At 37.6% G+C, this 13,740-nt stretch overlaps 1 protein-coding gene across 1 annotated transcript in view; it reads right to left on the reverse strand.

Annotated features, from left to right (window-relative positions):
• KCNK2 (potassium channel, subfamily K, member 2) overlaps positions 1–13,740 on the reverse strand; it is a 76,570-nt gene that overhangs the window by 11,748 nt on the left and 51,082 nt on the right. Inside the window, exons 4-5 of the mRNA XM_010576389.1 lie at positions 12,506–12,692; positions 3,801–3,940 (exon numbers count right to left, since the gene is read on the reverse strand). Of these exons, the coding sequence (XP_010574691.1) occupies positions 3,801–3,940; positions 12,506–12,692 (327 nt within the window). The remainder of the gene's footprint in view (positions 1–3,800; positions 3,941–12,505; positions 12,693–13,740) is intronic.

Here is a 13,740-nt window from a genome sequence, read left to right on the forward strand (position 1 = left end):
ACTGCTTTTAAGAACAATGCAACCGCATTAGTAGAAATGTGAACAGGGCTATAGATATTAGGTGATATTAATTATCATCATGCCCACTTCCTGGAATATGGAGGTTGCCTTTCACAATATACACTCTAAATATGCTATGAGAAACTATTTTTTACTTTTGACTACAGGAAAAGGCAAAAAGGAGATTATTATGGCTGCCTATCAAAAGAGTCAAATACCTCTACTGATATATAGTTTTGTTTGTTGAGGGAAAGTAAAGAGAGGGGCTTTGCAACAGTTGCAACCTCTGTCTTCATCCTGGACTCTGGTACAATTCACTAGACTTGGCTGCTATCAGCCCTTGGTCTTAGACCGCTGAAACCAGCACAGCCGATCACTATTGAATGATCTGCTCCCTCCTGTATCTAAAACATGGTAGGCTACTACTATTTTATTCATGAAAGTATGATACTAATCCTACACAAAATCTTGTTTATTTGTAGGTGTTGATACCCATAGCAAGTAAGTTTTGTGAAGGAAGATTTTCAGTGTTTTATATTTCCTATGGAATATATTAAACTGTTTCAGTTTTCAAAGTGCATTAATTATGGCCCTATAGGTTTTATCATAGCCTCTCTCCCAGTAAATTTCAGTATATAACATTGTTTCTAATTTCAAAGGCTACCTTTAGGTACAATGAGCTATTTCCCCAGTGACTGACAGGATGTTTCCTTGAAAGAGAGTTAAAAAACCATACTTAGAACTAGGATTTTTCCATTGCATTCATTTCTACTATTAGAACTCCAGATAGATTCCTCTGCTATAATCTGCATGCATAGAAGCTGGAACAGACCATCGTAAATTTAGATTTAACTGAAAAAACAGACAATACAAGAAATTCAGAGTCTGCTCTGGCTTCTGCTGGCATAGAGGAGACGTGATGACTACATTTCCACTAAACTCCCTCAGCTTCTTCACTCAAATTTTCCTAGGCAGGTAGTAAGGATGAGCTAAGGGCAGCAGTTTTTGTAATAAAATGCTACCTGTAAAGTGAATATTTGTAAAATACTTCAGTTCAAACACAGCCAATCTTATAACAAAACGCAATATATTTTTACAACTTTCCTCCAACAAAGTACCATTAGGAGAGAATACAGAAATAATTTTTCACATTTTCTAACTAGCACACAACTTGTGCTATGCCATAGTTCAGTTCCCAAACTGGTCTCCGTGATTTTTAAAACTGTAGCATTTTTAAACTGCTAAAACATTTTCTTTCTGTTATGAATTCTCAGACATGTCTGAGCAATGGGTTAAGAAGTGAGGGGGAGATTTCTGAACATCAGAGATATGATTAATTGAACAAATGGAACCAATTATGTTATGTCTGTCTTTAATCAAATCTAACACTCGAGACACTTGCATACAGCAAAATCCTGAATACCTGCATCAGCCAAGAGAATTTGGATGTATCTGAAGAATGAGGTTTTCCTTTCTGTAGACAAAATGAATATGCTTGCTTAGGCTACAAAGGTGAGAAAGAATGGCAAGATGAAATAGGGCATACATTCCTTGTGCCTGAGAAAAGAAAGCTTGGCGTAGCACTGGGCTGCATAACCTGGTAAATTGAGTTTTACTTGATAAAAATAGGAATGTATTTAATGTGTTAAAAGAATCCATGAGTTTGTTCAATTCATGTTACTTTAAATCTTTTCCATAGTTAGTCTATAGTGAAATAGGTTCAGTATAAAATAAAAACTAGATACGATAAAATTCAAACATTCTTAATATATTATAATCATTACAATAATATGGATAATGAGATGCCCTAAACAAGATTAAACCCTCAGGTGCTGTGTACAATTATATAGTCAAGATAGATTTTATCCAGAGATCTTACTGTCTGGATGAGAGAAGAGTATGAGAAAAGCGAGATTAAATACCAGATTAATTCTGAGAAGTGATGTGAAGAACTAAACTGTGTCACAAGTGTCTGAGGAATTGCAGCAAAACTAAGCCTGGACAAGGTATTTCTGCATAGTCCCAAGTCATAGTGCCTCAGTCACATCCCATTTCTTCAAGAATCCAGAAACAAGTAACCCAGGGAAACTAAATGCAGATTAGGAAGGGCCCCAAGCTGAGAACAGTTAGACACCAGGAGAGCGCACAGGGGAGGCACCACACGTGCTTGCCCAGCTCTTACTTCTTCCTAGTGCAGAGCCAAAAAAATGGGCCAGACCAACCTAATTCTGAAGTTCAAAATAACGAAGAAAAACCATGCAGGCTAATGGCATTTGAAGTGATCTATTGGTTTCCCGGCAGCCAGCGTAAATCACGCAGGTTAAGTGTTAAAGACGCCTTCAGTGCTCTTCCAGAAAATAAAATGGTGGTCCTGCAAACTGCTGAACTTGCAAATGGGAACACTTGTGTGGTACCTGCTGCTCTGTATCTGTGAAGGACACTAGTAAAGCTCGTTGCGTAAGGAAAGTTACAAATATCCTTTCAAATTTACAGCACAGGGGCAGAAGATGATACTCTTTATATGAAGCTCATCAAATAAATATTGTCCTCTGCTTCAGAGCTAAGTGTTTCTGAAAAGCCTGGTAAAAGCGTGCTTATAACAGACCTGCCCCAATGCTGTCTCCAACTACAAAGAGCTATGAGCCTAGCAAGGGCAATGAAAGAGGGCTGCCCACCCCACTTGCCTCACAAAGTGGGCTTAATCCTGCCCAAGCACCCAGCCCACATCCTCCTGCCTGCTGTCACCATGGCTGCTGCCCTCTGGTCAGAAAGGGGCAGGGACCCCAAGGGTCTGCAGTGAGTGAAAGTATATCGGGGTAAGCTACCCTTTACAGCAAGGCCTTTGGGAACTCAAGGGTTGCCAGGATTACATCTAGGCATTGATGCCATGCCCTACAGCTAGGAAAACAATTTAAAACAGTATAAGTAGTAGGCCACTGCACAGTAACCAACGTATTCATTCCATCAAAAAGAAATCAGAGGTTTTATGTTCGAGTAACACAAACTAACTGATGCATGCAGAGGAATTGAAGTTAAATTAGAGGGAAATAATATGTTACTTAAAACAAAATTAATTTATTTCTCAAACTTCTAGTAAAGCCTGAACTGTGCTAGCTGCAATCAAAGAAAATTTTGCTTATCCTCTAACATTTTCAAAACCAGGACATTTTCTTAAGTGACAAAATTTAAAGTAAAATATTGCAGCATCATTGGAATGATAAATACACATTTACAAGTAAAAATATATTTGAACTGAAAGCAATGCACCTGACTACAAATAACTAGGCATGCCACTGAAGATATTATGGTAAAACACACCCAGGCATATTTAAATAATTCATTCCAATACCTTGCATGATATGAAACACTTATTCTCTCACTGCTATAAAATGATCAAAGGTATCTTAAATATAACTATTTAGTGATTTAGTATTTTTCTTTACATACCTGCATCCCATGTAGAAACAATCAAAGCAGAATGATTTTTGCCTCAAAAATTAAGGACTACATTCTACTGTCTAGAATAATCCTTTAAGAGAATTTTTTCCCGTAAGTCGGGTGCCATTGTGCACATACACTTAGTTTAATAAAACATTTAATCTAATTTTATATGCAGCCATGTAAAAAAAAAAAATCACTCTGACTAGATTGCTAGAAAGTTTGCTGCAGTTTGAGCTGCAGCATATACTTCATAAACAGCTTTGACCTATGCCTTAAGAGCAAAAGCAGCTATAAGCTCACCCGACTGCTAATCAAAGTTTTTAAAAAGTAGTATTTCTTCCCTTTCAAAACGTTCTTACCTCTTCCTTTGTCTTTTTTGATATGACTCTTAGCCAGTCTCCAATCATGCTGAGGACAGCTGCAAAGTAAGCAAGCCCAACAAGGATCCAGAACCACACCACTGGCTTATAAAAATCTAGGTACTCAATATCTGATCCCCCTGAAAAACAATACAGTTAAAATTAAAGCACACTTTATAGTTATAGGTGAAAAACTGTTTTTAAATTAATTCTTTTCCTAAAAAAACCAATTATATTTCTTGCAACTTCTTCTATTTTCTCACCCATGCAAAGATTCATAGCAAAACATTTTGTGGAATTTGAATAAACAATGATCAAAATTCATCCACTCCTGAAAACACAGTTTGGAGTATGCAAATTTTAGACAATGATTGCTAATCATTCATAATAAATAAAAAATTAACATAAACTGATTCAACTGCTGATATATCATTAAGGTAGAGGTCATTGAGGACAGCTTGAATGAAAGGACTTCCCACCTGCTCCAAATAACAACTCTGTACCAAATTTTAATTATTGCTCCGGAATATGTGATGTGTTCATATCCTGAGAAATCTGATTTTGCACAGACTTTGAAACACATCTCAATACTTACATGAATCCTTTAGCCCTTGCAAAGAAGAATAGCACCTGCATTAACAAGTGTCCCTGTTGGGTAGGCAAACATTATCACCTCCATTTTGCAGGGGAGGAAACCAGGGTATGGGGACTTGAGTTGAACTGATCATACTCAAAAAAAGGTGGATAAAACAGATATCAGCTGCAGGCAGCTTTTTTGAATCCCACTGCCGCAAGCACCAGTCACTTCCCTCCTTCCAGTGTTAAAGTAAAAAAGGATAAATTTCAGAGATGTCTGTAATGGAGCTTTCAGGTACAATACACCTATAGAGAACAGATGCCTTATTTCTGTACCAAAAAAGTTATGGTCATCCAGAGCTCTTGACAACACAAAATAACTCACATTTCATATCCTGCAGTAAAATAAAACAGAAGCCTTAAACTTGCAATTCAATTGTCTTATAAGTAAAATCAGGATCCTACTTTGGGTTGCTGCAAGTAGAAGTTTGATGTGTGTATCTGCCCACAATTGAAGAGAGTCTACCGTAAAACCTTTTCAGGCACATTAAAGTAGTCTGTATGGGTACATAATATGTTGGTTTATGTATCTGCATCCTCTACTGGGACAGTACAAGGAAAATTGGCCCCAAAATATCAAGCACCTTGTTACAGTAACAAGATTAACTCTGGTGAAGAGTAATGGTTTTTTCCTAGCTGTTATTATCTAATCATCGTAGAGATTACATGCAAATAACGTAGAATTTTACTGATGGTTATCTTTGTATGAAAGGCCTCATAGACAGAAATTTTGTTATTCTCATGTCAATAAGCTGTTTCATCAATAAAATCTGTTGAGCTGTAGTGGTTTACTCAACTATCCAAGAGATGAATCCACACTGCAAAAATGGATATGCTTCGACACCTGCACAGTCACAAGTAAGGTAGAAGACAGGGCTCTATCTGGAACAGAAGACAGCCAACGACCAAAGGGTTCACAAGACAAACAAAATGTCAGAAATGAAGGGATTTCTTAACATCATCCAGCTCATCTCAATCCAGCAAAACAGGATTTTAGGGATGATTCACCCAAAATTTGTTGTCATTCAAAAAATGGTTGATTACCACCATGCCTTTGCTCTATCAGGAGCTAGTAATGAACCACACTCGGTGGTTCACCTTCTCCTGCTGTCCATACAATGCATAAGAAAGTATCACATAAAGCATCCAGTCAGCTTGTTTCTAACCTTTGGTGTGTTAATTTTATAAACTGAAACTGGAACCTAACTCTGCCAGTCTGCAGGGAGCATTTCCTTCACAGTTTATATGTCATTTGTTTACAGCAAAGTTAATTACCAGGGCAGGACTTAGGACAGATTCATATTCAATCATGAGTTTTCTTTACTGTCTGGCCAGAAGATGGCTCCATCTAGCCATGCCCAAAGGAGTTCAGCTTTCCTAAAGTTAGAAAGGGACAGTCAACAACCCTTTAGGAAAAGGCTTAACAGCTAAAATGTTTATTAGCTGTTGGGTTTCTGAATTTCAAGGGCTCCTCGGGTGAGGTCTCAGTTTAATGGAATAGCAGGGAAAGACATACCTAAGGATGTTTGTCCTGAGATAACTGTCTCCTGTGATGCTGAAACATCACAGAATGACATAATGCAGTTACCTGGGAATGTCATTAAATAGGATTTCACTGGTAGGAAAACATGATCAGAAGTCAATTGTACTGAATTGAAAGTAAATGGAATTCATTAACTACTGATTTACAATTTACGTAAATGGGTATGAATGTATTCCGGTATGAGTATGTATAGCTATAAGTGTATTTTACCGAAGTATGAGATAATTCATCTAGTGATTTTACTGGTAACATTGTTTAACTGGTAACATATGTAAAAAGCATATCAACATAATACATTTGCATGGATTTTTCATAGCATAATTTTTACTTAATAATGCTATCATCTTTGTTTTGCAAAGCAGATTATTTTATATAGCCCTTTAGGAAGCAAAACGCTGAGAAGGCAGAAGCTGAATTTTGTTGTTTGTTTGGCAAAGCCAATTTCGTGGGCCAAGGGACAAAACTTTTTTCCAACTTTGCTTAATGCCTACCCGAAATAGGTTGCAACCACAATAAAGCAATACGTCTTCCAATTGGAGTGCACTTACTCTTTAACTAGAAGTCTCACTGACACAATCTTTATGAAGAACAGCCACAGTTTATTACCAAGATGTTCTGTGATAAAGATTTGATCCAAAATCCCTTGCAATCTATAAGAAATCAAAGAGTTCTTCCACCCATCTTCATCACAGGCTGTTGTATTGCTGCTGCCACCATTCTTACATCTGCCAAACAACTTTTAAATTATTTGGGATTTTCAACACTTTGGAAGGCATAGGTTGTTTTATGGCCCAAACACATATTCCTTACTGAGGTGAAAAGCTCTGTGTTTTAGTGAAGGATGACATTAGAGAAGATTTCAGGGGTGCATTAGGACAGATTCTGGTTCTCAGGTAAGGGATCAGGCTTTCAAATATATGTATTTATTTATTTACATAAAACAAGTACATTTTAAGTAAATACTTTTCTTTATTGTTGCCACTTTTCCCCATTTATTCTACAGCTAACTGACTCAAAATAGAAACATGCAATTATTTCTGTAAAGTCATCTGGTTTTGTTTGCATTTTTGCTTCAGAAGTAGCATCAGAGAATAGAAGGTGCTATTGGCATTGAGTATCTTAATTCCATACCAGCAGAAATTTTTGGGTTATTAAAAAGGGGGCCCTTCAAACCAGGAAATGTCTTTATTACTTTTTATTAGCAGTACAAATTAGTCTGGGTATAGAAATGTGACTAAATCCAAACACAGTTTTAATTGCAGAATAACAAGTAGCTGTCCATCACCCCCGTTGTGACAAACCTGGCCAACAGGCTTAATCCAGAAACACCATTTGTCCCACTCCAGAGAAATAGGGGTTCAGCCCTGCAGCTTGAAAGGAATTACCTCTGAGGACTGCAAAAAGGAACAGAGAAAAGCTAGCTTATCTGGAGACGTGGAAAAGCAGCATCCTTGGGACAAGATAACAATGCACTGTCTGTGAGACAGAATATAAGTAGGCCATGCGAGTTACTTGATGGCACTCAGTGGAAAATGGAGAGCTACTTCAGAATACAAAGCACAGCTATAAAACACTCCTTACATGCTGTCCTATACAGAAATTGAGCAAGGCATGGCACACTGACTTAAGCTTAAAGCAGGCTGCATGGTTCACACCAGACAGCACTATTATGGACATGAAGTCCTGAGGTGGCAAAGAGCACTTCCAAACGCCCAGAAAAGACACAAAGCCTGCGGGAGAGCACGCAGCTCTCTTACGGGATGCTCAACACATGCCTCTTGCTCAGTATAACAGCAATTTCTTTCTGTAGAGGTCTTTCTGCTGGGCAAGTAATATCACACAGTGAGAGCAGATCAGCTGGGCTGCTATGACCACCAGGTGAAGCATTCCAGTTTGACATTAAATGAGACTAAAATATCTCAATACTCTACAAAATGGCTCTCAGGCCAAGCAATACAGTACAGACCCAGATATCTATATTACAGTGGCAATCCACCACATCCAATTACAGACCAAAACAGTAAAGAAGCAATAAGATAAACATCAGAGTTCAAACAAGGAAAAACAAAAAAAACCCCAAACAACCCAAGAAAAAGAAAAAAAACCCCAAGAGTTAGAATTCATTTTTAAAGTGAACTCGCAAAATTCTGTGATCTGTTGGACTGATCGCAGCATAACCTTATATCATCATTATGCCCCGCTGTGAAACAGACTACTGATGTGCTATTTATATTTCTGTCCTCTACTTAATTCAGTCAGTTTTGGACTTCTCATCTAATTTACATCTGAAACCTGTTAGATTAACTCCCTTAGAAATATTTGTCTATACCTTCCAACCTGCACTGCAGTTAAAGGATTTATCTGCACATATGAACAATAGGTTGTCGTGTTATACATATATATACACACACACGTACCTCAGTGCTAACTTTAGTACTCAATAATATCTTTCATTATACTAAAATATGACACATTTGAGACGAAAAGATCTTTCTTTCCTCTCAGAATATTCATAATATTGGCTGGATTTTCTTCTGTCATATTAAAGTCAATGGCTTCTCTTGAAACCAAGAAAAAGGATGTTTGACTATGTCCCAATTTTCATAAGACAGTGCAGGCTGTAGTACAGTTTCTTCCTTCCTTTTTTTGTGAAAAGCTGTAACAATAAGCTTTCTTCAATTACAAAAAATTACTTATTTCCCTACAAAAATAAAAAAATTCAATCCCTCCAAAAAAATAGAAAAATCATACCATTTCATAAGACAGGAATGTTAAGTTTATTTTTTGGAATACTGTTCATATATTTTCTTGAACATGCACTACAAGGGCTCTAACTTTTCCCTCCCTGCATGTACCTTGAGTGATCACGTCTTTTATGTTTGCCTTAAGGCTTCTCTTGCTGGTGGATACCTTAGCTGAAATTTCCATAGGCTCGAAATAGCAGCCTAGACTCTGAGCAAAAAAGGGATGTTTTGGCATTCTAGTTTCTGGGAACAGAGTATTTGCTCTCTAGTACAAATGAGAAGAAACCTATAAAAAAAATTCTGGAGAACTCTACAAGAATTTTTAATATGACAACCTATACTACAGCCTTTAACACCATTATGTTCCTGAATCCCAAGCTCTTCTGTTGGCTCTCTTGTGCTAAAGCTATTCATAAACACTCTCTTCTTTACCTCCTAAAAGTTCTTCAGGGCTTCTCTTCAGCTCTTAGCTGCAGTGGTGCCAGAAAGCAGCAAATTCCATGTTAATGAAAAATGACAGTTATTGTAAGAAATATTTCTTTTAACCCCAATACAAATATCATGGTTGTGATAATGTGTATCTAGGGCTTGCAAACATGTTTTTTCCTCTGGGATGACAGTTCCCAGAAAAAAAATTACCAGAATATTTGGCAGTTTTCAAATATTTAGGAATTTTGGATTTTTGAGGGAACTTCATGAGCCAAAACTGACACATAATCATGAAATATCCCATGGACCTCCAATATGCTACAAAATTTGCCAATTTTATTTTTATTGCTAGAATAGTTCACTCCGCTATAATTGCAAGTTGGAGCATCACTGCCTACCACTCTACTTTAGATTTGACTAAAATTCTGAGTGGAAGAAGGTAATTTTCACTCTATTGTTTAAGAAACTTGCCTTTCCCACCAGGAAAAATCCGAAAAGGGAATAAATTAATGCCATTGTGAAGGGGTTTTTTTCCAAATTCATTGCCATCTAGGCACTAAGTGGACTGAAGCATCATTCTGCTTGGTGCATGCCTCACCATGACAAACCAGAACTAAGCAAGCCATGCTCTACAGCCACAATTTCAGATGCAATACCCATATTTTATCATGATAACCTCCCCTACATCATCACATGCCTTAACTCTACATGCTTGTTTCTCCTCTGTTTATGGCACTCAGCTTTCCTAAACTTCAAGGAGAGAGTGTTCTAGATGAAGCCTACCACAAAAATATCAATGGCCCTTAGTGTCTGCATGGTAGTTATGACTTACCTAAAAGAAAATCAAGCAAATCAAAAACTCATAAAGACAACTTACTAATTTGTTAGTGTGCAAAAGATTCTGCATACTTCCTTATAATTAATAAGGAACCCTAGCCCTTAAAACAAATTTTATCAACTCTGTTGAGAACTTGCAATGTCAGTTTTCTTCAAATAGCTTAGTATTTATGCACACCAATGACTGTAAGATTCCACAGTGCAAAGCACAGTCAATGAATACCTTACCTATGTTTCAGAATTTTTATTTAACTAGACAATTATGTACTGGAATGACAAGAAAACAAATGGACCTTTTTGAAAAATCCTTCAAGTCATCTGCCATAAGCTATGTTAGTCTACACAAAGATGATAATATTGTCAAATTCTTCTCTGACAAAATACAGTACAGTGACAATGTTAACCTCCCAGTTATGATGGAGATAGTCATCTAACCCTGTTCTCTTGAGCATCATCTCTGCAAGTACAAATCCAAATCCCCCACGCTGAAACTTTATGTCAATAACATATTACAGTACCAATACAAGTCTTGTGCATGTTACTCAAAGAAATAGAAAACATTCCTGACATTTTGATATCATGCATTTACAGTGGAACTTCAAAAATATAAAATATATAAGAAGTGAACCATGAAAGGCCATAAGCTATAGAACAATGTAATTCAAGGACATTCTGTAGAAAGAGAAAGTGTTTCCTGGTAAAATTAAAAAAAGACATGATGTAGGAACAAATTATGAATCAATTGGTCTACAAATAGAAAAATCTGTGGAAATTTATAATGCGAGTAATGATGAATGTACTCAGTGTTCTAGTTAGAGCCAAGTGGGCCATTTCACATGATGCTTTACAGTAAATATAACCAGGCCTTTATACACTATTATTTTTATTCCCTGTCATACACATACCCCTCAGGAATAAAAGTCTAAAACATCCAGACTCTTGGCTTGGAAACAGCATACATTTTTTATTTGGTTCTAGTTAGAATCTGACCAGAATCACAAATTCCTGAAGACAAAATGGAAATAAGAAAAACAAAATGGGAAAGGAAAAGGGAAAGGGAGAAACCAGTGAGACACATTCAAAAGAAATGTGGAAACATCACAAAAACCTATGTAAAAGACCAAATAAATTTCATTTGCCATTTTACAGCCCAGTTCTATAATTTTTAAGAATCTTCAGCAACTTCTCACATGGCCTTCATTTTTTAAACAGCTTGCATAACTTAGTATCTTCAGCACTAAATTTCCCCCCATTTTACCCAGATCATTTATGAATATGCCAAACAGTTCAGACACTTCAGAGGTCTCTATGGGACTTCACTAACCTGGAACAATTTTGCTAGCAACAAGACCAGTCACATTCCTGCCATCCAGGCAAGATCCAGGCAGGTCTGCAAGTCACTAGGAGGAGCTACCCAACCTGAGAGCCTCTCCTTGGTGCACCTGGACTCACACAACAGCCCTGGCTACAGATGGGACATGGAAGGAGCCCATGCCACGTGGATGTCTACTAGAAACACTTCCCTCCAGCAGAACAGCTCACCGACAGCAGCCCAGCACTGCTGTCCATCCCAGCTACCTCTGCCTTGCACAGAGTTCAGAGGCACATCTCATTAAAGAGAGAGATGATGGTGCTGCATCAGGAGAAGGATGAGATCAGGCTGAAGAAAGCGAGACTCGCACTCAGAGCACAAAGCTCTGAATTTCTATTCCTCACCTCAATTCATCACTGACGCAGGATCAACACTCAACACAGACAACATACTTACTCAATTGTATTCTGAGAAGTTGTCTAACACCTCTAACGCCTTTCCAAGAAAAAAGTTGATGCAGAGAACTGGCACAAGCTTTTTTTAGCTCAGTTTGTCAAAGTTATTTGCAACCAATCCAAGTTGGGTTAATAGAACCATAAGAAGTTGGACATGTTACCTACGGGTTCTGCTAAACCTCCTTACATTACAAAACACACATGGACAAATGAGTACATAACAAACAAAAGAAAGAAAGCACAGAAGCAGGATCCAACAGCAATAGAGAGACATCTCAATGGCAGAAACAGAGCTCTAGAACTACACTTTGAAAGTAAGAGATGCACACAAAAACTACTTCATGTAACTTCACAAGGTGAGACATTTTAAACAACTCCAGCTGAAAAAAAAATACATTCAGCAGACTAAAATACTGTATTAATTCTTGCACTTCACCCAATCTGTAAGAACAAAAAAAATCTACCTAAAAAATTAAGTAAAGCATCTTTTAACAGCACAGGAGAATCAAAAATGGAGTATGCAGAGACAGGCACCATGCATTTCACTGTCCCACCTCCTGTCTCTAGCCTGCCACATCATCCAAGATTAGGTCAGACCCCCTCACGTCACTGACACAAGTATGATAAAGGGAAAAATTGGGAGAGAGGCACCACAACAGAGATGTGTCTGTCCCAAAACAATACAAAAATGCAGAACATGTATCACTGTGCAAAATATTGTAAGATGAAGAGTTATGAGAAAATCTTACCTGCAACATAGTCACCAAATCCAATGGTAGTTAAAGTGATAACCACAAAGTAAATTGCATCTAGTGTGCTCCAGCCTTCTATGTGCTTGAATATAACTGCAGGAAGAGCAACAAACAGCACGCAGCCAAACAGTATGAATATTATTGTTGAAATTATGCGAATCTTTGTCTGACTCACATTCCATTTCTGGAAAGGGAACGGGAAAGAGAGGAAACCCATTGTTAATAAAACTGCGCCACTGTACGTAAGCACCTATCACCCACAGTAAGCACTACGTTGCTCAAGAGGACAGTCCATTATAATTCTCAAACAAACAGGGAAATCAAAGCAGGGTTTTATTTTCAAAGGGTTTTCAAAGCAAACATGACTATCCTAGGAAACCTTTGCCAGTAGGAAATACAGAGCAGCGCTGGACTCTTCATTGTGGCCACTTTTGTGATCTGGGCGAGTGGCATGTGTACCATTCATTAATATTAACAGCTGATCATGCTAAAATTTTGAGTGGGAGCTAGATATTTGAGTAAGCTTCAAGTAGTGCTTGCACCTGCAATGTCTCTGCTTTTGTGCATCCACAAATAACTGAATAAAAAAACCAGTGAATTTTAACCATACAGTTCTCTCTAATCAAGTAACTGGCTAAACAGAACCACAGAATATAGAGCTGGAAGGGACATGAAGCCATCACCTTTTCCAAACTTGCCCTCTTCCAAAAACAACTCCACCTAAGCCACTGCAGACGCATTACTGGCCAGGCAACATGTGATCATGCATGTTATTGTCATCAGAAAGCTTTCCTAATGCTTAACCTGCATCTCATCTCCTTCAGTTTAAGTCTACTATTTATGGTCTTATCCAAGGCAAACAAAGAAATCACTCCTTTGGTCTTTCCAGTAAACTTTTACAGGTGCTTTCTTTCAGTCATATGTTCTTCAGACCAAATAAATGCATTTCTTTCAGTCTTTCTTCACCCATCTATTCTTGTTGCTTCCCTTGGCTCCAGCAAATTAATCTATGTTTTGTTAAGTGTTGTACTCAACACTAGATACAAAAAAATACCACAAAACAGAACGGAAGGATCCTTACTTATGCTTTGCCTATTTATTTACACTTCTATTTATAATTCTAACTATGATGTATGCTTTTTCACAGCAGTATGACATTAAGCCATGTTAGCATATGAGCCCCTAGAGTCCTCAGAACATTTCTACAAAATTGCACCTAGAGAGATGTTTCC

Source organism: Haliaeetus leucocephalus, unplaced genomic scaffold (genome assembly GCF_000737465.1).
Source record: "Haliaeetus leucocephalus isolate CR32 unplaced genomic scaffold, Haliaeetus_leucocephalus-4.0 Scaffold526, whole genome shotgun sequence".
Classification (NCBI taxonomy): Eukaryota; Metazoa; Chordata; class Aves; order Accipitriformes; family Accipitridae; genus Haliaeetus; species Haliaeetus leucocephalus.